At 45.6% G+C, this 25,193-nt stretch overlaps 1 protein-coding gene across 2 annotated transcripts; it reads right to left on the bottom strand.

Moving 5' to 3' along the window:
• Positions 1–6,133: 6,133 nt before the first annotated feature.
• On the bottom strand, positions 6,134–23,818 carry PTPN18 (protein tyrosine phosphatase non-receptor type 18; the record flags this gene model as incomplete). Of its 2 annotated transcripts, none has more annotated exons than XM_082630354.1 (15): positions 6,134–6,341; positions 6,567–6,641; positions 7,090–7,298; positions 7,971–8,059; positions 8,311–8,400; positions 8,493–8,570; positions 8,649–8,715; positions 9,327–9,469; positions 9,688–9,750; positions 10,496–10,564; positions 20,768–20,806; positions 20,920–21,015; positions 21,094–21,293; positions 21,458–21,566; positions 23,726–23,818. In XM_082630354.1, the coding sequence occupies 15 exons, from the start codon at positions 23,816–23,818 to the stop codon at positions 6,274–6,276; spliced, it is 1,488 nt and encodes a 495-aa protein (XP_082486480.1). In that variant the 3' UTR covers positions 6,134–6,273. The 2 variants fall into 2 exon arrangements, with proteins under 2 accessions (XP_082486480.1, XP_082486479.1); XM_082630353.1 differs by having other exon boundaries at positions 21,094–21,170.
• Between the last annotated feature and the right edge of the window lie 1,375 nt (positions 23,819–25,193).

The raw sequence follows: 25,193 nt of genomic DNA, 5'->3' as shown, positions 1-25,193 counted from the left end.
GACACAAAAGACCCTTAATAGTCGAAGCGGTCTTGAGGGGAAAAAAAACGGAGTTGGAGGAATCAGATTCCCTGACTTCAGACTATACTACAAAGCTACAGTAATCAAGACAATATGGTACTGGCACAAAAACAGAAATATAGATCAATGGAACAGGATAGAAAGCCCAGAGATAAACCCACACACCTATGGTCAACTAATCTATGACAAAGGAGGCAAGACTATACAGGGAGAAAAGACAGTCTCTTCAATCAGTGGTGCTGGGAAATATGGACAGCTACATGTAAAAGAATGAAATTAGAACACTCCCCAACACCATACACAAAAATATATTCAAAATGGATTAGAGACCTTAATGTAAGACCGCACACTATAAAACTCTTAGAGGAAAACATAGGAAGAACACTCTTTGACATAAATCACAGCAAGATCTTTTTTGATCTACCTCCTAGAGTAATGGAAATAAAAACAAACAAATGGGACCTAAAGAAACTTAAAAGTTTTTGCACAGCAAAGGAAACTACAAACAAGACAAAAAGACAACCCTCAGAATGGGAGAAAATGTTTGCAAACAAATCAATGGACAAAGGATTAATCTCCAAAATATACATACAGCTCATGCAGCTCAATATTAAAAAAACAGACAACCCAATCCAAAAATGGGCAGAAGATCTAAATAGACATTTCTCCAAAGAAGACATACAGATGGCCAAGAAGCATATGAAAAACTTCTCAACATCACTAATTATTAGAGAAATGCAAATCAAAACTACAATGAGGTATCACTTCACACCAGTTAGAATGGGCTTCATCAGAAAATCTACAAACAAGTGCTGGAGAGGGTGTGGAGAAAAGGGAATCCTCTTGCACTCTTGGTGGGAATGTAAACTGATACAGCCACTATGGGGAACAGAATGGAGGTTCCTTAAAAAAATAAAAATAGAATTACCATATGGCCCAGCAATCCCACTACTGGGCATATACCCAGAGAAAACCATAATTCAAAAAGACACATGCAACCCAGTGTTCATTGCAGCACTATTTCCAATAGCCAGGTCGTGGAAGCAACCTAAATGCCTATCGACAGACAAATGGATAAAGAAGATGTGGCACGTATATACAATGGAATGTTACTCAGCCATAAAAAGGAACGAAATTGGGTCATTTGTAGAGACATGGATGGATCTAGAGACTGTCATACAGAGTGAAGTAAGTCAGAAAGAGAAAAACAAATATCGTATATTGATGCATATATATGGAATCTAGAAAAATGGTACAAATGAACTGGTTTGCAGGGCAGAAACTGAGACACAGATGTAGAGAACAAACGTGTGGGCACCAAGGGGGGAAAACGGCATGTGTGTGTGTGTGTGTGTGTGTGTGTGTGTGTGTGTGTGTGTGTGAGATGAACTGGGAGATGGGGATTGATATATATATATACTAACATGTATAAAATAGATAACAAATAAGAACCTGCTGTATAAAAAATAAATAAAATAAAATTCAAAAAATATTTATTTTTTATCTGCGTTGGGTCTTCATTGCCGCGCACAGGCTTTTTCTCTAGTCACAGCGAGCGGGGCCTACTCTTCTTTGCAGTGCGCGGGCTTCTCCTTGCGGTGGCTTCTCTTGTTGCGGAGTACCAGCTCTAGGAGCACGGGCTTCAGTAGTTGTGGTGCGTGGGATCAGTAGTTGTGGCTCGCAGGCTCTAGAGCGCAGGCTCAGTAGTTGTGGTGCACAACCTTAGTTGCTCCATGGCATGTGGGATCTTCCCAGACCAGGGCTTGAACCCGTGTCCCTTGCATTGGCAGGCGGATTCTTAACCACTGTGCCACCAGGTAAGTCCCTTTTTTTTCATTTTACCATGTGATTTGGAGATTCGTCCACACCAGTGCATAGAGGAGTTCTCCCTTTTTTAAACAGCTGCATAAGATTCCACCACAGCATTTATTTAACCAGGATCCCAGGGAGAACATTTAAAATGTTTCCAGGACTTCCCTGGTGGCACAGTGGTTAAGAATCCACCTGCCAATGCAGGGGACATGGGTTCAAGCCCTGGTCTGGGAAGATCCCATCTTCCAAGGAGCAACTAAGCACGTGTGTCACAACTACTGAGCCCGCACGCCACAACTACTGAGGCCCGCATGCCTAGAGCCTGAAGAGAAGCCACCACAATGAGAAGCCTGCGCACCACAACGGAGAGTAGCCCCCACTCACCGCAACTAGAGAAAGCTCACACAGAAATGAAGACACAATGCAGCCATAAATAAATAAATAAAATGTTTCCAGTCTTCTGCTACAGTGAATAACATGGTGTAATATGGGTTAATATTTTACATTTAAATCTTCCATGCATTTGGAATTTATCTTGCTCTAAGTTATATGGCTCAAACTCCTTTTTTCCTAAATGACTACTTATCATCTCAATAACCTATGTTGAATAAAACATTTTTCTGCCCACTGATTTAAAATGCAACAGTAATCAAAGACTGGTGCCACTAGATTTTAAGCAGGAGAATGCATAATTAAATTTGCTTTCAGTTATTTTTGTCTTGGGTAAAGGGTGCTTTTTTGTTTTGTTTTTTGTGGTTTTTTTGTTTGTCTGTTTGGTTGGCTTTCAGGGTTTTTTTGTGGAATCTTAGTTCCCCCACCAGGGATCAAACCTGTGCCCCCTGCAGTGGAAGTGTGGAGTCCTATCCTCTGGACGACCAGGGAAGTCCCATGTCTTAGTTAGAGCTTTTGATATAATCATTTCAACTATATGGAATTCTGTTTTATTCTGGGGATAAGCCCTGAAAAAATAAGAACTCTTCCTTTCTATGTCCATTGTAAAAATACAGATTCACAGTCATATATGTGGCAACCCTATGATAAATATAACTGTATTGCCCCATTTTATAGACTGGAAAACTGAAGCAGTGAGAAATTAAGAAAGTTGCTCAATATCACACTAGTAAGTGACTGAGTCCAAGCTATTCACCATTACGATACAGACCTGCTTAAAGAAACAACAAATGATGGAAAGATGCCTCTTCCTTCTACCATTAGCCCCCTGTACTCTGAGACACTACTGCTTTTCCCCTCTGGTCTCCGGAGTGCAATGACTTAATATTTCTGGCTTTGAGGTTGGTTTACACTCTAAATGACACCTTCAGCTGCCTCTGCTATCAGCAGCCCCGGGGCCTCCTTCCTGCCTCTTTCCCTCAAGGTCTGCTCCAACTTTCACCTGTTTCCCATTGAGCTGGGGAATCTCTAGTTTCTCTGCAATTCCTGGTTTTTGCTGGTCGAACTGGTTCTTGTGCAAGAGACTTTACACACTTGAAAAATTAAGTCACTGTCACCAAGCACTGTGTGGTCAGGGAAGGCAAGTTTCATGCTCTTTCTACCAACACTCAAAGGGCAAATGATTTGTCTCAGGACCTATATTGAATGCAGGGCCCTGGAGCTAATTATGGCCGAACAATTTATTGAGCAGATGGTAGGCTCTTTATATTCTCTTTCACCGAATTCGCACAGAAACTGCGTGAGGGATGTGGCCTGGCTGAGCAGGTCGCAGGTGGAGGCCTTGGTGGTCCACGCTCGTCACAGATGCGGGACAGCTTTCCAACAGCTTGGGGAAGGCACGGTGCTGGGGAGGAATGACTGGGAGTCCTCCTAGATAAACCTGATGTTGTCAGACACCGCCAGGAGGAAGATTACGTCGGGAGGGAGGCTTACAGAGCAGGATCAGGATTTTGAAGCATCAAGTGTAAATTTACTCATCTTTTTGTCTACCTGGTGTTCCATCTCATGTGAAGGTTATCTGGCTGGGTGTCCAGCTGGAGATCTGTGTGGCTCACTGAGTATCTACCTGTCTAGATGGGGTCTGTCTGGCTGCTGTCTTTCTGGCTGGGGGGTCTGCATGTCTGTCCAGCCATGGGTTTGTCTGAGGATCTTTTCAAGTTGGGAGTCGGTCTGTCTGGAGTTTTTTCCAGCTGAGTCTACTTGGAGGTTTACCAGTCTATCAGTATGAGGTGAGTCCATCTGACTGTGAGGCTAGCGGGCTGTCTTGCTGGCTGCAGATTTGTCTGCCAAGCTGGTGGTCTGTGCATCTGCTGTCCAGCTCAAGGGCTGGAGGCTTGTCTGGCTAGAAGCCTGTGTGAACAGCTAGGGGTCTGACTTGTTGGGGTCCAGTCACCTGTCCAGATGGGGGTCTACCCGTTCATCTGGTTTGGGGGTCTGTTCATCCAACTTGGGATCTGTCTGGCCAGTTGGCTTGGGGTCCATTTATATCTCTGGCTGAGGATGGTGTCTCATTGTGGCTGGGAATCTATCTGTCTGACTAGGAGTCCACCCATCCAATGGGGTCCTATGTATCTGAGGGCTAGGAGCCCATCTGGCTAGCAGGGATTCCATCTACCTGAAGGATTTACAGTGTGTGTCCAACTGGCAGATGGTCTGGGTAGTGGAGGATCTGTCTGGCTCATGATGCTTTTTCTATATGAGGGTCCATCTGCCTATCCGACCAGCTGACTGCCTGAGTGTCCACCTGGCTGTCTTCCCAGCAAAAGATGTATCAATTTCTCTGCCAAAATGGGGGGTCTGCCCACCTGTCTGCCTAGTTGGAAGTCTGGCTGGCTGGGTGGGGTGTCTGTGCAATCAAGGGTCCGTGTGGCTAGTATCTGCCTGGCTGGAGTCCAGTTGGCTAGTTGGGAGTCTGTGAGACTAGGTCTGTCAGACTGTCTGCCCACATGGGGATGGGTCTGTGTAGCTGGGAGGTCTGTCTAGCTGAGAGGACCTCTGTGTCTATTCAGCTGGGGATCTCTTTACATCTGCCTGGGAGTCTGTCCAGCCAAGAGTTTATCTGGCTGGTTCCTTAAAAAACTACAAATAGAGCTACCATATGACCCAGCAATCCCACTACTGGGCATATACCCTGAGAAAACCATAATTCAAAAAGAGACATGTACCAAAATGTTCATAGCAGCCCTATTTACAATAGCCCGGAGATGGAAACAACCTAAGTGTCCATCATCAGATGAATAGGTAAAGAAGATGTGGCACATATATACAATGGAATATTACTCAGCCATAAAAAGAAATGAAATTGAGCTATTTGTAATGAGGTGGATGGACCTAGAGTCTGTCATACAGAGTGAAGTAAGTCAGAAAGAGAAAGACAAATACTGTATGCTGACACATATATATGGAATTTAAGAAAAAAAATGTCATGAAGAACCTAGGGGTAAGACAGGAATAAAGACACAGACCTACTAGAGAATGGACTTGAGGATATGGGGAGGGGGAAGGGTAAGCTGTGACAAAGTGAAAGAGCGGCATGGACATATATACACTACCAAACGTAAGGTAGATAGCTAGTGGGAAGCAGCCGCATAGCACAGGGAGATCAGCTCGGTGTTTTGTGACCGCCTGGAGGGGTGGGATAGGGAGGGTGGGAGGGAGACGCAAAAGGGAGGGGATATGGGAACATATGTATATGTATAACTGATTAAATTTGTTATAAAGCAAAAAAAAAATGTAAAATAAAAAAAAAGAAAAGAAAATTAAAAATAAAAAAGAGTTTATCTGGCTGATGTCTGTCTAGCTGCTTAGCTGGGGGAAGTGGTCTGTCTTTTTGGTGGTCTCTTTTGCATGGGGTGGTCTGTTAGGCTGTTGGTGGGTCACTCTCTCTGGCTGGAGGTCCACCCATGGACTGTCCCTCTGAAGGTCTGGCTGTCTAAGGGAATTGCTGTATGCCTGTCCAGGTTGGGATTCCATCTGTCTGCCTGCCCATCTGGGGATCTTTTCACCTGTCTGTCTGAAATTAGTCTGCTTGGCTGTTGTTATGCCTGGCTTCCATCTGTCTGAATGGTGGAGGGCAACGGGGGTCCATCCATCCCCCATTGTCATAAGCTGAGTGTCTGAGTGAGGGAGGCTCAGATACTGAGATGAACCAGTCCTTCAAGTGGGGAAGGGGACAGTCTCCAGAAGCCTGTCTGTCCATCCTCCGCTTCACAGCCGGGAGCCCTGCCCAGACTCTTGGGGTTGAATTTATTCTTGAATATGCTCAGTGTAACCTCACCAGCCATCGTCAACCAGCTACCTCCCCAAGCCTCATGCCTTGAACGCTGTGATCACTGAGGCAAAGCCCCCATATTTTCCACACTGAGAAACTTTTATTTTGATGCAGCCCAGCAACCCCATTCCCCGCACTTCACAGTGTAGAGCACGGCCTTCAGCAGTCCAGGCACCCACGTGGACCAGGCACCCAACAGGCAGGCAAGGGCGCTGCGCTCACACGCGGGTCCACTCGGCAGGCGGGTCCCGGGGTCCTTTAGGCCTTCCAATGCGCAGGTTGAAGCCTGGAAAAGGAAGGGCACCGTAGGGCTCACGGAGAAGCTGAGGTGCGGAGAGGTAGGCAACTCGTGGAAAGTCACCCCCAAGCCTCCAGGCCCTCACGGTTTGCTGCAGACACATCCACAGGACTCTGAGGGCGTGTGTTTTCCTGCCACCATCTCAAAGTCCCAAATGCCTGGGATTCAGTTAAAACTGCAGAGAGTCCCAGCGACCCAGGCTGTCTGACTTACCTAGCCCACCAGTCTGAGCTCCATCTACCACGTCCTCGTAGGCGCCAGGCCCTGCTGGGCTTTGGTCAACAGGAACTGCGGGCAGAAAACCACCTAACAGATCGGCTCAGGCCGGCCCTCGAAGTTCCGGAGAGCCACTCGGAGGCAAATGCGCATCCTCCCAGGCCAGAGAAGGCAGGCTGGGGGCCGGGCGCCGGGGCCCAGCGGGAGGGTGCGTGGCCAGGGCCGTGACCAAATCGGAGACCTCCGCCCAGACTAGGTGGTCGGGCCAGAGACCGCGGTTTGGCCCGGGACGCTTCCGGGCGTGACCAGAAGACCGGCGGTTGTCCCAAAGGCGTGGCCGGGGAAGCCAGGACGTCAGCCTCCGGGGCGTGACCGGGCCGAACGCGGTGGAGGGGGGGGTGGGGGTCCTCGTGGCCTCCAGGGCCTCCAGACCGCAGCCACAGGGGGTCGGGAAACGGAGCAGGTCGGGGCCAGCCCCCCCCCACCCGCCCAGCCCCGCGCCCGGGCCACGTCGACTTACCGCGGCCGGGCAGCGGCCCGCGGCCGTCCTCCGCGTGCGCCTGGGGCCGCCGGGCGCGCGGCGTCACCTGGCTGTAGAGGGGCGTCTCCTCCGCGCCGCGCGCCCGCGCGCCCGCCCCTGCCCCGGTGCCCGCGGGGGCCGCGCGCTTCTGCACCACAGCGTACGTGTCGGTCATGGCGAGGGCCGGGGGCCCGGGCACCGAGATGCTCCTGCGGGTGGGGAGGAAGTGAAGCGGCGGCGCCGAGGCTGGGGAGGGAGGGGGCAGCGCGCTCGGCACGCAAACCACCGGCTTCCTTCCCGCCCGAGGCGGCGCGCAGTTACGGAGCGAGGAGGCGGAGGTGGTAGCGTCTCTGGGGAAAGGGGTCTCGTCTCTGGGTCCCTAGCGCCCAGCAGGTTGGGTGGATGAAGGAAGGAAGGGGCCAGCCCGGCAGGTGAATGGGGCAAGATATTGGTATTGAGGATTGGTCATTTCTGTGTAGTTGTCTGTTCAATAAATGAATGAGGAAGCGACATCTAAAGAGAAGCAAGGCAGAGTTTCAAAATGGAGGGCCGGTCTCAAGGACCAAGGGCTGAAGTCTCTGCTGCACCCGACATGAGGCCTTACAGTTGGGTGGCCTCAAAAACTATCTGCTGAATTAATGAGTGGAAAAGCGAGGAGGGGGCTCACATCGGGAGCTAGCCCGAGGGCAGAGGCAATGGGATCTCTGGGATTAAAGAATCATCTTGAGGAGGGTTCCCAGAGCTCAGCTGCAAGAACGGGCCAGTGAATATTTGGTGAACTGAACGGCAAGGGAGGGGCTGGTGTTTCAAGGGCGAGGAAAGGGCCAGCCTCCAAGGACGAGAAAGTGAAAATGGAAGAATGAGGGGAGGGGGCTGGTTACCTGAGGACCCCGGCGGCTGAGCAGGCTATGGCAAGAAGGGTGTGGGAGGTCCGGAGGGGGAAGGCATCGTCGTAGAGTGGGGCACAGTTCTGGGGAAAGGCAGGAGGGAGAGGCGTGAGGCTTCGGAGGACGCTGGCCAGGCTCCTAGTGGGGGTCGCTGTGGGCTCTGTGGGGGAAGCCTAAGAGGGGACAGTGATAAGGAGGAGGACAAAGGTAGATATCATAGTGCGTCAGTCCCTGCTCCTGGAGGGAGTCCAAGGGCTGGCTGCTGGCGCTGGTGGTGGCCATAGACCTCTGCCCTGGGTCCTGGTCTCTGAGGATTGGAAGGCGGCCTTGGTACCTCCTTGAGGTTCTGGTAGAGAGGGCTGGCATTTTGGAGCGCTGAGAGGAACATCTGAGCCACTGTGTGGTACAGGAACCTGTACTGCTCCTGAGGGGGTGGGGCAGGGAAGAGGGGTCATCGAGAGGGGAAGACCGGAACAGGAGGGATATGTCCTTGGAACGAGGAGACCCGGCCCCCACCTCTGTCTGTATGGCTAAAGGCCGCTGCCTCCGAATCTTGAGGACCACACTGCAGAGGCTGAAGTCAGGTGGTATCATCTAGGGCAGAGAGATGGGCACTTGAGCAGCACCTCCTAGGCACAGGGCCCACACTGCGCTTGTATGCCCTCTTCATACCTGCGTCAGCAGCAACTGTCTCACATAATCCAGGGTGCACAGGACACCTGTTCGCCCACAGCCCGCACTGACAAGTGAGAATCAGAGTGAGCTCGGTCAGGGCCTGCCTGCTACCCCTTTTAAAGGGGGCATTTGGGGCTGGGGGTGAGGGCCTTAATGGAGTGTCCCCTGCAGCACTTTTTTTTTTTTTTTTTGCAGTACGCGGGCCTCTCACCGCTGTGGCCTCTCCCGCCGTGGAGCACAGGCTCCGGACGCACAGGCTCAGCGGCCATGGCTCACGGGCCCAGCCGCTCCGCGGCATGTCGGATCCTCCCGGACCGGGGCACGAACCCGTGTCCCCTGCATCAGCAGGCGGACTCTCAACCACTGCGCCACCAGGGAAGCCCCCTGCAGCACTTTTTGATTCCCAGAATCTGAGGTTATAATTTGAAGGGAAAACCTTTCTAATTGCTTATATTTGTTGAGCATCAACTGTGTACTTACTCCCTAGCAGACAGTCTGCGCTCAATAAATACTAACCATTTGAGCTGCAACTTGAGCAAGTGTGGCCTCAGGTTTCTTGAAACAGGCACTCAGACTGTAAGACTGGCTCCAAGCCCTGCACTATCCTCCCTGTCCCCCTCCCCACCACCATCCCCTCTGTCTCACCAGACCCCCATAAAGCCCATTTTCCTAAACCTGCAGTGGACACAGAGGGGGCTGGGGCCAGATCCCTGGAGGCGCCGGGCTTCCTCCACCATGGCGAGCACGTGGTCGGGATTGCTAGGGACCCCTCTGTCTGGCCAGGATATATACTGCAGCTGGTACACAGAGCGGGATTCCTGAAACACAGGAAATGAGGGGCAAAGAATAAAAAAAGAAAGAAAAGCATTTATTGAGCCCCTATTACATGTCAGCACTAGTTCTCCACATCCTCCATTTAAATGCAACAGATAATAACTGAAGAGATGGGTACTATTGTTAATGCACATTTTACAGATGAGAAAACAGAGACAGGAAACAGCTCTCCCTATGTGGGAGTCTCCTCCCCTTTCAGTACCTTCTGGAAGGTGACCTGAAGGGTCCTGAGCGTGATGTCTGCATTCAGCCACGTCTCCCTTGTCTGTGGATATGGGGCATGTGAGAAGAGGGCAGAGAACAAAGATCACAGGTGCCAAAAGACATATTTACAAAAAAACAAAGCGTTTCTGATTAAAAATCAAATACAGGGAGTTCCCTGGTGGCCTAGTGGTTAGGATTCTGGGCTTTCACTGCCGTAGCCTGGGTTCAATCCCTGGTCAGGGAACTGAGATCCTGCAAGCCATGCAGCATGGCCCCCCCCCAAAAAAACAAAAGAAAAATCAAATACAAACAACATATTTTTAAAAATTCATTTAGCCTGAATATCTCCCATGGCTTTTGTGAAGGAAACATTTCACAAAGGGGAGAAAGAGGAACTATGATTAAACATCCAACAAGCTCATTTACAGTGAAACAAAGAAACATCTTTTGTTCTAAAACAAGTTTCATTGTATTTATTCAATACCAATTGTATTTATGATTTATGAGAGATTTTCCTGAATTCTTTTGAAAGGGTAAGGGAAATAAGAATTTTAAGAACCTAACCAGGCACATGAACATTTACAGAGATAACCATGATAGTAGTTAAAATGCAAAAAGTGTATAATGAGTTCTGACTATTTGCCATGCTAATACCAGAGCGCTCCCTGCAGTGTGAGGGCGACTGTGGGAAAACTGTTCATCCTTTCAGGCCCAGCCCAAAAGCTTTCCACTCAGAATCATCTGTGAAATCTTCCACAACATCCAAGACTTCATAAAGTGCTGTTCCCACCTCTGCCCCAGCTCACCAGAGTGATGCAGAAAAGCCCAATCTGCAGTGGCTCCTGTTCTTGGGCCCAATAACGCTCACACTTTTTCTGCAAAAGGCAAGGGGAAAAGGGCAGAGAGTGAAGAGGCGGAGTCTGCCTCAGAGTTCAGATCAACACGTGCACACCCCGCACGGGACAGCCCAGGTTGCTGGTGGAAGCACAGACAGCTGAAGCTTCAAAGGAGGCCAGGCGGCAGAACCTCATCAGACTAAACACAGACAGACTCAATGGAGATGTGAGCTTCTGACTGTGCAGGAGGAAGACAGTCCAGAATATTCTCCTTCTGAAAGCAACTGAAAACCTGGACAAAATCTATGAGCCACTATTTTCAGACACTGGTCCACAGCCTTGCAGGACTGTGATCACTGAACAACGGGAAACACATGAGTCAAACGGTGTGACCTCCCCAGCTTACTGCCAAGAGGCAGTAACCAGGCTGCAGAACGTGGAGAGTTTGATGAGCCCACCGAGTTGAGGAACCAGAGATCTTGGCTCGGGGAGGCCAAGGCAGAGGTCTTGAGAGAACAGCACCTATGCAAACAAAAGCAAAGAACTCCAGAAGTCTGCATAGGGGTCCCCTTAAGTCTTTAGCTGAATAATGATCTGGGCACATATGACACGAAACCCCGTGAAGCTAGGACGGAATAACTTCCCGTGAAGGAATAATAGCTAGGGAACTGTAAGATGAACATTTCCTGGGGCTCACGGTGGGACAGAAATAATTTACATTTCCTCCAGCCACAGTGGAGAGACTTGAGTGATGAAAAGGGGCATTCAGCAGGGAACCTGAAGGATCAAACATTGAAAGTAGAAGAACTTAGTTCTAGAATAAAGGCTTCTCTAGACTCGCCCTAAAAAAGCTTAGAAACAAACCTTAAAATGATCAAATATCTAAAAGTAACTTAACTGCCTTCCACAAAAAGTCCAACGCTTTCTAAAGGAAGGTAACAAAATCCAAAACTTACTTTTGTAAAATTTAAAATATTGAGCATCGAATAAAAATTTACTAGACATATAAAGAAGTAAGAAAATATGACCTATACCCAGGAGAAAAAGCAGCAGAAAAAGACCCAATAGAGATGAGGAAACAAGCAGACAAAGACTTCAAAACAGCCTTTATAAATATTATAAATATGTTCAAAGATGAAAAGGAAACCACGAAAGGGATGAAAGTGAAATAAGAGATATAAAAAAGACCTAAATGGAACTTCTAGAGAGGAAAAATAAAATATATGAAATAAAAAATTCACTGTCTAAGACGCATGAAAAGATGCTCAACATCAGTAGTTATTAGAGAAATGCAAATCAAAACTACAATGAGGTACCGCCTCACACTGGTCAGAATGGCCATCATGAAAATGTCTACAAATAACAAATGCTGGAGAGGGTGTGGAGAAAAGGGAACCCTCCCACATTACTGGTGTGAATGTAAATTGGTGCAGCCACTATGGAAAAGAGTATGGAGGCTCCTCAAAAAACTAAAAATAGAGTTGCCATATGATCCAGCAATCCCACTCCTGGGCATACATCCGGACAAAGCTATAATTTGAAAAGATACACGCACCCCTGTGTTCATAGCAGCGCTATTCAAAATAGCCAAGACATGGAAACAACCTAAAGGTCTATCGACAGATGAGTGGGTAAAGGAGACGAGGTATATATATATACAATACACTCAGCCATAAAAAAGAATGAAATAACGCCATTTGCAGCAACATGGATGGACCTAGAGATTCTCATACTAAGGGAAGTAAGTCAGACAGAGAAAGACAAACACCATAGGATATCCCTAAATATCTAACATATGACACAAATGAGCTTATCTACAAAACAGAAACAGACTCACAGAGATACAGAGCAGACTTGGAGTTGCTGTGGGCAAGGGGCTGGGGAGGAATGGATTGGAACTTGGGATTAGCAGATGCAAACTAGTATAAATAGGATGGATAAACAACAAGGTCCTACTGTAGAGCACAGGGAACTATATTCAATTTATCCTGTGATAAACCATAATGGAAAAGAATAGGAAAAAAAAATTCACTGTCTAATAGCAGATTAGACACCAGAAGATCAGTGAATACAAAGGCATAGCAATAGAAACTATTCAAAATGAAAAAGAGAGAGAAAAAATGGGGAAGAAAACTAACAGAGAATCAGATACCTGTGGAAATATATATCAAGTGGCCTAATGTATGTGTACCTGGAGTCCAGAAGGAGAGGAGAGGGGAGAATAGAAACTATTTTTGAATAAACAATAGCTGGAAAATTTTCCAGATTTGATGAAACTATGAACCCACAGATCCAAGAAGGTCAATGAACCACAGGGAGAATAATCATAAAGAAAGCCACACCAAGGTAGCTCATGATCAAATTGCTGAAAAACAATGATAAAGAAAAAAATCTTAAAAGCATCACACATAAAAAAGACACATTACATACTGAGGAATAAGGATGACAGCAGAATTTTGTCAGAAACTCTGTGAGCCAGAGGTCAATGCTGTGACACCCTAAAAATGCTGAAATTTAAAAAAAGTAACTTTCAGACAAAAGCTGAGAGACTTTGTCACAAGTAAAACAGCACTATGAGAAATATTAAAGCAAGCTTTTCATACATAAGGAACCAGGTGGAATACAGACCTACACAAAGGGATGAAGAGTAAAGAAAAAGGTAAATATGTAGCTAAATGTAAAAGGTATTTCTCATTTTTAACATCTTTAAAAGATAATCTAGTGAATTTTACCAAAAAAGAAGGAATTAATAGCAATCCTTCACAAACTTTTCCAAAGAATTGAAGGAACATTTGCCAACATATTTTATGAGACCAGTATTACTCTGCTACCAAAACCAGACAGATAACACAAGAAAAGAAAGCTATTAAGCAATGTCTCAAGAATATAGACAGAAGAATCCTCAACACAATATATTTTTTTGTTTGTTTGTTTGTTTTTTGCGTTACGTGGGCCTCTCACTGTTGTGGCCTCTCCCGTTGCGGAGCACAGGCTCCGGACATGCAGGCTCAGCAGCCATGGCTCACGGGTCCAGCCGCTTCGCGGCATGTGGGATCCTCCCGCATCAGGGCACGAACCCGTGTCCCCTGCATCGGCAGGCGGACTCTCCACCACTGCGCCACGAGGGAAGCCCCTCAACACAATATTAACAAAGGATTTTACACAGGATCAGGTGGGATTAATCCCAGGAACACATATATGAAAATCAATATATGAAGGTCAATCAATATCATATCCCATCATAATAGAAAATGAAACAAAAACACATGATCAACTTAATAGATGCAGAAAAAAAATCTGAACAAAATCCAATACGTTTTCATATAAAAACATGAAAGGAACTAGACATAGAAAGGGAATTCCCCATCTTGATTTAAAAAGCAAAACCAACAAGAACAATAAAAAACAATATCTACCAAAACCTACAGCTAACCTAATACTTAATGGTGAAAGACCGAATGTTTTGCGCTTACGATCAGGAACAAGACAAGAATGTTTGCACTTGTTTGTACTGGAAGTTGTAGGCAGGGCAATTAGAAAAAGAAATGAAGGAAGGAAAGGAGGGAAGGTGGGAGGGAGGAAGCAAGAGAGAGAAAAAAGAAAAGGAAAGGAAAGAAAAGAAAAAAGAAAAGAAGATAGGGAGAGAAGGAAGAAAGAAAGGAAGGGAGGTTACCCAGATTGGAAAGGAAGAGCAAAAGTATGTCAACTTGCAGATAGCATGATATTATATAGAGAAAACCCTAAAGAATGCACACACACACACACACACACACACACACTATTAGAACTAATAAGCGAGTTCGGCAAGGTTGCAGGATACAAAATCAGTACAGAAAAATCAACTGTATTTTCATATTAAAAAAACTATTATGTGCAATACCTCCCCCCGCCCCCAGAATTGATAGATTCAATGAAATCCTTATCAGATCCTAGAAGGCTTTTTGAAGATATGGGCAAGCTGATCTTAACATTAATATATAAACAATATGTTAACATTAATAAATGTGTTATGGATTCCCAAGACTGCCCTCAGGTTTGATCATTCAACAGGAGGACTCACAGGACTCAGTATAGAGTTGTACTTGTGGCTACAATTTATCGCAATGAAAGGTTAAGGGATAAAACAGCAAAGGGAGAAGGCGCACAGGGTGAAGTCTGCAGGAAACAGGGTGCCAGCTTCCAAGGGTCTTCTCCCAGTGGAGTCACACAGAATGTGCTTAATTCCTCCAGAGTGAGTTGTGACCACACGTGTGAAATGTCCACAGGGACATTTAGGAATTCAGTGCCCAGGGTTTTTACTGGGGGACTGACTCTATGTGGTATGTAGGCACCTCTGACTAGCATGTGACAAAACTTCAGACTCCCAGAGGGAAAGCAGGTGTTCACATAAACCTACTGTCACATAGACACATTGTTTGTATAAACAGTTTAAGCATGGTGAGCCACTCTTACTGGAAATCCAATTTCCAGTCAAGAGCCAAACCTTCAGGAAGCTCTTTTTAAGCATAAGCATTTATGCCAGCTATGTTAACTCTTTTCTTCATGGCAAGTGACCCAGAATAGCCAAAACAATCTTGAAAAAAGAAGAACAAATTTGGAGGACTCACACTTCCTGATTTCAAAACTTACCACAAACCTACAATACCATGTAGTACTGGCACAAAGGTAGACATGTCAATCAATGGAATAGAATTGAGAGTCAGAAATAAACCTTTACGTGTACACTCAATTGATTTTCAACAAAGTACCAAGACCATTCAATGGGGAAAGCACAGTCTTTTTAACAAATGGTGTTAGGACAACTAGGTATCTATAAACAAAAGAGTGAATTTGGACCGCTGTCTTACACCATATACAAAAATTAACTCAAAATGAATCAGAGACCTAAACATAAGAGAGAAAACTATAAAACACTTAGAAGAAAACATAGGAGTAAATATTTTTGACCTCTGGTTAGACAATGACTTGTTGGATACAACATCAAAAGCACATCAAAGCAATAGATTGGAAGTCTTCAAAATTAAAAAGTGTTTGTACTTCAAAGGACACTATAAAGAAAATGAAAAGACACCCACACAATGGAAAAAAATATTTCTAAATCATATACTGATAAGGGACTTGTATTCAGAAGAATTCTTACAACCCAATAATAAAAAGACAAATAACCCAATTAAAAAATGGGCAAAGGACTGAAACAACTATTTCTCCAAAGAAGACATACAAATGGAAAAATAAGCACATGAAAAGATGTTTGGTAAATGCAAACGAAATCCACAAATCCACCTCATTAAGCTAATGCAAACCAAAACTGCAATGAGATACCACTTCCCATCCATTAGGATGGCTAATAAAAACAAAAGTGAAAACAGAAAATAACATGTCTTGGTGAGTGTATGGAAACATGGAACACTTGTGCATTGCTGGTGAGAATATAGGGTGGTCCGGCCACTGTGGAAAACAACAACAAAAAAACTAAACACAGAGTTGCCATACGATCCAGTAATTCCTTCTACTACCCAAAAGAATTGAAAACAAGGACTCAAAGCAGATACTTATGTACTAATGTTCACGGCAGCACTATCACAATAACCAAAAGGTAGAAACAACCCAAATGTCCATCAACAGGTGAATGGATAGACAAAATGTGGTACATACGTACAATGAAATGTTATTCAGCCTTAAAAAGGATGAAATTCTGATACACTCTACAACATGGATGAACCTTGAAAACCTGACAAATGAAATAAGTTAGACGCAAAAGAACAAGTGTTGTACGACTCCACTGATATGAGGTACCTACAAGAGGCAAATTTATAGAGGCAGAAAGTAGAATAAAGGCTACCAACAGCTGCAGGAAGGGGAAATGGGAAGAAACTGTTAAATGGATACCGAGTTTCTGTTTGGGATGATGAACAAGTTCTGGAATTGGACAGTGGTAACGGTTTGCAACACTGTGAGTGTACTTAATGTTTCCAAATTGTACACTTGAGATCGTTAAAATGGCAAAAATGTATGTTATGTATATTTTACCACAACTGAAAAAAAAAAAAGACCCAATGAGTACAACTTCACATCCAACAGGATAGCAATAATGAAAAAGACAGACAATAACAAGTGTTGGTAAGAATGTGGAGAAATTGGAACCTTCATACATTGCTGGTTGAAATGTAAAATGATAGAGCCACTGTGGAAAACAGTATGGCAGTTCCTCAAAATGTTAAAAATAGAGTTTACCATATGACCCAGCAATTCCACTTCTAGGTATATATCCAAGAGAAATGAAAACATACTTCTACACAAAAACTTGCACATGAATGTTTATAGCAGCAATATTCATAATCACCAAAAAGCGGAAACAGCTCAAATTCTATAAAGTAATCACTTTTTACTGATTAGAAGAAAAGTTCCATGAGGGCAGGGATCTTTGTTTTTCCCATTAGCATAAATTAGTTACTCAAAGAATATATGTCAACATTGAAGGCACATGGTTTCTGCATCCTGGCATGGATATATAAAATGGATATATAATGGATATATCCATTAATGGATATATAAAATGTGGTAGATCCATTCAATGGAATGTTATGCAGCAATAAGAACGGGTGAAGTATTGATACATGCTACAACATACATGAGCCTTAAAACACAGCCTTAGTGAAAGAAGCCAGTCATGAAAGACAACATATCGTATGATTCCAGTTATAGGAAAAGTCCAGAGTGGGCAAATCTACAGAGACCAAAAATAGATTAGTAGTTGCCTAGGGTGGAGTTTGGTAGGAAATGCAGCATAACTGCTAATAGATACAGGGCTTCTTTATGGGGTGATGAAAAGGTTCTGAAATTCATTGTGGCGATGACTGTATAACTCAGGAATATACTAACAACAATTAAATTGCACACTTTAGATGGATGAATTGTATCTCAATAAAGTTGTTTTTTTTTAAGATAATCTGTAGGAAAAATAATAGCAGTGTGTTGTGTAGTATATTTTAAATTTAGAATCAAACCTAGGGCAACAATAGCTTGAAGCATGGAAAGAGAAAATTGAAATACGGTATTGTAAAGTTCTCACATTTTACATGAAATGGTATAATATTATTTGAACATAGACTGTGATAAGTACACATTCCACTAAGCACACAAGCACATAATACAAAGAGGTATAACTAATAAGTGAATAATGACTGTGAAACAGAGTCATAAAAATTCTCAGTAAAAAAGAAGACAGAAAATAAGGAACAAAGAACAGATGGAACAAATAGAAAACAAGTAGCAAAATCATAGATTTAGACACATTAAAGACTAAATACTCCAATTAAAGGCAGAGATTGTCAGACTGGATAAAAAAAAAGTAAGTACCCACAATATGCCAGCTATAAGAAACACAGTTTAAAAATAAAAATGGGGAATTCCCTGGAAGTCCAGTGGTTAGGGCTCTGCACTTCCATTGCAGGGGACATGGGTTCAATCCCTGCTCAGGGAACTAAGAGGCTGCAAGCTCCGTGGTGCAGCCAAAAAAATAAATAAAATAAAATAAAAAAAAATGAACACAGATAAAAAGTAAAAGAATTAAAATAGAGATATCATGCACACTCTAATCTAAAGAAGTTTAAATGGCTATATTAATATCAAAGTACACTTCAGAGAAAGGGATATTACCCTTTTCCTTTTAGAGATAAAAGGGACATTACATATTGAAAACAGGATTGATTCATCAGGAAGACATAATCCTAACTGTACAAGCACTCAATTATAGAGTTGTAAAATATCTGAAGCAAAAACTGACAGAACTGAAAGGAGAAATAGATAAATCTAAAATCAGAGTTAGAGATTTCAACACTCCTCTTTCAGCAAATAATAGGACAAGTAGATGAAAAAAAGTAAGAATAGGGACTTCCCTGGTAGTCCAGTGGTTAAGACTCTGCCCTTACACTGCAGGGGGCACCCTTCCAGTGCAGTGGGCACAGGTTTGGTCCCTGGTCAGGGGAACTATGATCCCACATGCCACATGGCCAAAAAGAAAAAAAAAAAAAGGTAAGAATAATAAGATTTGAATAATACTATTGAGAAACTAGTCCTAATTCACAGTTATAGAACAGTTGGAGGTTTCAACACTCCTTTCCTGGCAATTGATGGAACATTTAGAGAAAAGAAATCAGTAAAGACATATAAGATACAGTAAATATATAGAAGATATTAAAGTGTCTTTCAAAAAGACACAATCAATTTGACCTAACTGATATTTATAGAACACTCCACTCAACAAAGCAGAATACACATTCTTTTCAAGTGCACACAAAACATTTACCAAGATAGATCACATTCATGGCCACAAAACAAGTTTCAGTACATTTGAATCATATAAAGTTGTTCTTTGACCACAATGGAACTGAAAATTAATAACAGGAAGATATATGGAAAAGCCCCCAAATATTTGGAACTTAAGCACAGCCATGGTCAAATACCATTGGTCAAAGAAGAAATCACAAGGGAAATTAGAAAATATTTTGAGCTAACTGAAAAAAAAGACACTACATACCAGTTTGTGAGATGTAGCTAGAGCAGTGCATAGAGAAAAATGAATGACATTAAATACTTATATGTGGGCACTTCCCTGGTGGTCCAGTGGTTAAGAATCCATTTTGCAATGCAGGGGATGCCGGTTTGATCCTTGGTCGGGGAACTAAAATCCCACATGCCACAGGGCAACTAAGCCCACGTGCCACAACTAGAGAGCCCATGTGCCACAACTACAGCCCACGCACTTTGGAGCCCATGAACCACAACTACAGAGCCCACATGCTCCAGAGCCCGCACGCCGCAACTACTGAGCCTGCACACCACAACTAGAGAGAAGCTTGCGCACCGCAACTAAGAGCCCATGCAACCGCAACAAAAAGGTCCCCAATGCCGCAACTAAGACCCCATGCAGCCAAAAAATAAACAAATATTTTAAAAAAATACTTATATGTGAAAAAATCACAAATCTATTATCTAAGCTTAAGGAACTAGAAAAAAAAAAAGAGCAAGTTAAACCTAAGCCAGAAGGAAGGAAATGATAAAGGGAAGAAATTAATGAAATAAACGTGAAAAAATAGAGAAAATGAATAAAACTCAAAGCTGCTTCTTTGAAAAAATAATAAAATTGATAAGCCTCTAGCCCAGAGATTGGCTAACTTTCTATAAATGGCCAGATAATAAATAGTTTAGACTTTGTGAGCCATACAATGTACTTAACTTGCAACTACTGAACTTGGCCATTGTAGCATGAAAGCAGGTATGTAAACAAATATGTAAACAAATGAGTGTGGCTACGTTCTTATACATTTTTATTTACAAAAACAGGCAGCAGGACAGATTTAGTACAACTAAAGTTTGCTTGTCTTTATTCTTGCCAGACCAATGTAGGAGAGAGAGACAGACAGACGACCAACTATCAAAATTAGGAATGAAGAAGTTACATCACTACAGATTGTACAGACTCCATGATCAGCCAGCCATCCCGGGGCGTTACCTACCCCACCCCCAGCCCTGTCCATGGAGCACACCAGGATGCAGAAACCATGTGCCTTCAATGTTGACATGCATTCTTTAAGTAACTAACTTATGCTAATGGGCAAAACAAAGATCCCTGCCCTCATGGAACTTTTCTTCTAATGAGGGAGACAGAATAAACAATATACATAACACATTTGTAGATTATCTTGTATGTTAGAAGTTGGTAAGAACTGTGAAGAAAAACATGAAAGTAGGACAAGGGAAGGAGAGTGAGAGTGCTGGGAGTTCCAAATAGGTGAGATCCAGGAAGATCTCATTGAGGAAGTAGCATTTGAGCCAAGGTGGTGATGGCGCAGGCTAAGGGGAAAATGTCCCAGGCAGTGGGAACAAAGCATAGGACCCGAGGCAGCACAAAGGCCAGAGTGGTTGGAGTGGAGTGAATAAGGGGGAGAAAGGTGGAAAGAGAGATCAGAGCTGTACTGGGGAAGCCACAGTTATAGGGCCGTATGGTCTATGGTATGGAATGGGGCGGGAAGACCAGCAGGAGAGGGGTTGAGCCCCATGAATAAAAGGAAAAAGATCAACAAAAAAATTAAAGTTAGTAATAGTGGGCTTAGCAGAGGTACAGAGAGGGTCACACCAAGAACTGGGCCATTGAGTCATGGCATCAGGGAAGAGCTAGCAAGGTTTCTCCTGTCCCCTCTCTGCACGAGGATATGCATTCTAGGGGATGAGGACACCTACCCGCCCATTTTCCATCTCCTGACAGCCCATCAGGATCACCTAGACAAGAGGGGTAAGGGGAAAGGGAGGAGATTTGGTTTAGGGGGTGTGGTTATCAGGGCCAAGGGAGGACCCAGAATGTTGGCCATACCTCACCCTCCCCCAAAGCTGACCTTGACCCCAAACTCCCAGATCAGGCGCCAGAAGTCTAGCAAGGTGTGAGGCAAGGGTCCTTGTGTGGCGATGTAGGCCTGGCTTCCATCCGTGCCCTGGTAAAGGCTAAGTTCACTATGGAGATCCCGCTGTGCCTCCACCACCTCTGCCCTTTCCCTAACGCCCAGCCTGACCCTGATGAAGTTGCCATTGATGTAGTCTCCATGTCCCTCTTCCTGGAGCAGGGAAAGGATCACGCGTGTCTCATCGTCTGCCAGCGGGAGAGGTGAGAAACGTGGAGTTTGTGGGTGACAGGGGCCTTGACGGCCTCCCGGATGAAGGCCAGCAGGGGACAGCATACCTAGCGGGGATCCCATCGAGGTGCACTCGCAGACTGTGGGGGGGAAATGCAGCCACAGCAAGGCCCTGGGAGGGAGAGTTCTGGGGGCCCAGTGGTGGCGCGGGGATCCGGGCTAACGCCTGCACTGCCTCAGGGTGCGGGCATGCAAAGCAGCACCGACTCCCTCCAGAAGGCCCCCACTCCCACCCCCGACTTACATGGCAGCACATCTTTGTAGCGGTTCTTCCTCACGTTTTCTGGTCGACTGCCGGCCTCAGTGGAACACACGCTGTCTGTCTTCCAGGAGGCTGAGCGGGCCTGGATGTCCTGATGGGAGGACAGAAAGAAGACCCGGGGGAGGGAGGAGAGAGCAAGAGAGGAGCCAGGTCAGGGTCCTGGGACGCTGAGACTCTCACAGGGTTACACGGCACGTAGCCTTTGAGAGGTGAGTGCAGTGCCCAGATAGCACAGGGCCTGCTAATTATGGTTCCATAATAGTAGCGACTCAGAGTGCCTTCTCTGTGCCAGGCTCTGTGTGAGGGCATTGAACCACCTGCAAGGTCCCTCCGAAGTGGGTACTCTTATTGACGTCCCCATTATGTAGGTGAGAAAGCTGAGGCACCACATGTTTGAGTGACTTGCTGAAAGTCCCACCCAGGAAGTGGCACAGTGAGTGAGTATTGAATTCAGACCTCTGAGCATCTACCCCCTGTACACTCAATGTGTATTTACATTGTATTGTGAACAATAATTGTAGTATATTATGCAGTTAAATTAACAAACATGGTGATACACAATATATAAGACAATATACAATGCATATGAATTATAATGTATAACATTACTTATGTAACTAGATAGTATAGGTGCTTTACTACTGTTCCATTATTATAATTAGTGAATAGCATTACCATCATCAAGTGTTCATAATCATGATGATAATAAGTAACACCTACCAAGCCCCCTGATGAGTGCAAGCCACCATTCTAAGTGTTCTTATGCCCATCAAGTCATTTACAGCCTCGTGGACACACTAGTGTAGTGGGTACCACTATTAATATTTTTACTATATAGATGAGGAAACCAAGGCCTAGAGAGGCCCCAAAACTCCTGTAAGTACAGAAGGCTGCCTGCAGGAGGGTGGCCTCCAGCAGCTGGCACGCTTACTGCTCCAGACTGGACCCAGACCCAGATGGACATGATGTCAGGTACTACCTGGATATTATATGTTTACATTTATTATGGACATTTTCATATTGAATAAATTATATATTCTGCATTTATTATGCATTTCTTATATATGATATTTATTTTTATATTTGTGTAAATTTAGATTTTTCTTAAACTTCTTTTATCTACTTATTACGTATTTTATTACTTAGGAACTTCAATAACTGCTTATTTGATAAATTATAATTCTATGTTGTATTTATGTGTATTCTATTGTTTTAAGAAGTTAACTAATGTTATTGTGTAAATTATAGTTTACAATCATACTTATACATATTCACTACATATTTTCTATTTATTAATCAACTTATTTCATAAATGTTTCTGTTATCTATTTTTATTGTACTCAATGATATATAGTCATTTATTAGATACATACATATATTTACCAAACTTATTTCTAAATTTGAGATGTCACCATATATTGTATTTACATATTTGCATAGCACGCTTCCATGTTATTATATTTAAAATACCTCAGTACATGTAGATGCGATGCCTACGACGATGCTGCGTTAGCATTCCTTACATACGGCTTGCACTACCCCACTGTAAAGTTTAGAATCTTTATAACTAGTGACAAAGGCGCCTACAAAGTAAGAGCTCAAGATGTGCTACGCGCTTTTTACCCACACTGGTTATTTTAATCCTCAGGCCAGTTGAGTCATCAATGTCCGCATTTCCCGCAAGGAGAAACTGAGGCCACAGGGACCGGATAAAGCGCCCCAGGCCACAACGCCTATTAGAGCCGGCGTCCACACCCTCGCCGCAGCGGGGCCTCTTGGTTCCTCTTTCCCCAGCCTCTTCCTCCCCAGGACCACAGCAGTGACTGACTGGTCGCCTGGAGCGGCCGGGCGTCGCGTGTCCAGCGCAGGTGAGCGCCCGCCCTGCTCAGCAACCGGACGATTCCGGGAGCGCGGCAAGGGCGCAGGGACCCGAGGGCGTGTGCGGCCCCGCCCGACCCGACCGTGGACATCGCCCTCTGGGACCCTACTGGCAGAGGGTGAAGACAGACAGGGAGAGAGTGCGACAGAGAGAGGTGCTGGGGAGAGAAAAACAGAGAGATCTCGAGGCGAGGAGACGCCCCTGGAGGCCGAGAGAGAGACAGAGAGACAGAGAGGTGGGGGGGGAGAGAGAGAGAGAGACAGAGAGAGAGAGAGGCAAAGCTCAGCAGGGCGCACAGGAGAACAGACGTCTGGACCGTCCAGGGCAAGGAGCCCAAGCGCGGCGCGCTACCGGCCAACTCGGCCACTCACGCTGAACTCGCAGGCGAGGACCGCCCCCTCCCGGCCGCCCCGTGCCTCCAGTTGCTCCAAGAAGCTCCGAGCCGCGTCCAAGCTGCAGCTCATGGCGCTGCCGGCCAGCGACGCCCAGTCTACCTGTGGCGCTCCGCGCTCGCATCTAGTGTAGACTCCGTGGGAGGTGGCCGAGGCCCCGCCTCAGATCTCGCCAGCCAATGGCAGTGCGCAGCGGTGGACAGGGCGCTCCCCTCGGCCAATGACACTCAGAGCCCGCCCCAGCCTCGCCTACAGGCTCCCGGACCGGGGCGGCTGCCTGAGCGCTTGGTTCACCCGTGCTGGGTCAGGGACGTGGATCCTGCGCTGGCTCTTCCCTTTTTTATGGCCTCTGCGCGAGCTGGCTGAGTCCGCATGGCCCCATGGCCACTTCCTCTCTCTTGGACCCGGGGTCCGCGCCCGGGCAGGGCGGATGGCTGCACGCCCTCGCCCGGCCTCCCCGGCTCTGTCTTCTGGGAGCTAGGCTGTGTCCGGATCCGAGCCGGGGTAGCGTGGCAGCTGTGAGTAAAGACGGTCGCCGAGACCGACCTGCAACTCCTGCCTGGGGGACCCCGGGTGAGGACCGTCCCGCGCTTTGCGCTTCGGCGGGGTCCGAGGGAGGTCGGGGGAGGTAGCCGCGGGGGAAAATGACACCCGGGCACCTGGGATGTGAGAAAGACTGAATCCGTGTATTTCCTGAGGTCCCTTCTTTTTCTGGGTCGGGCTAGGATGAACTGGGGGCGCCAGCATCCAGTCCTAATTTGAGGATTTCAACCCGCATAAACCTTCTGGGAAACTGAGAATCGAGGCTCTGGGAGTGGGTTCCAAGGAACTAGGTGTTCTCAGTGCTTTTAAGGGGCTTATTTTCTTTCGTCCCCACACTCTTGTCTTCAGAAAATGTGGAGAAGACTGGAGGACAGCTGCTGTCCCAGCTCCCAGGGCCACCAAGGGGAGGCTGGAGAGAGCAGAGAGGAGTCTACGGCCCCTGCCAAGGATTGGCCAGTGTAGATGGGCTAGCCCATCCTTCACCTCGGGGGTGAGGAGTGTGGACTTAATTCATCAGTGTTAAGTCAAGAACAGGCAAACTGTTTCTTAAAGTGCTTGGGTCTCTGGTCCTTGTCCCAACTACTCAATTTCCGCCATGCAGGGTGAAAGCAACCATAGGCAACATGTAAAGGAATGAGCATGGCTGTGTCCCAAACTTTCTGGACTTTAAATTTTAATTTCATGTGTCACGATTTGTGTGTGTGTGTGTCCTGCAGGCTGTGGGTTGCTGACCCCACTTTAAGTGACTGAGAGGTCAAAAAGCCAGTTAATGGGGAAGTTTCACTTATTGAGGGGTCAGTAGGAGTCACTGTTGACTCAGGGTTTATCACTGTCATCTTTGAGAGTTCAGAGGTGGTCAGCAGTGATCACTGAGGATGGACATCGATAGTGAATTCATTGGAGG

Source organism: Mesoplodon mirus (assembly GCF_964341445.2).
Source record: "Mesoplodon mirus genome assembly, chromosome: 8".
In the NCBI taxonomy this organism is placed as follows: domain Eukaryota; kingdom Metazoa; phylum Chordata; class Mammalia; order Artiodactyla; family Ziphiidae; genus Mesoplodon; species Mesoplodon mirus.
This window is presented reverse-complemented; position numbering and strand designations above follow the sequence as displayed.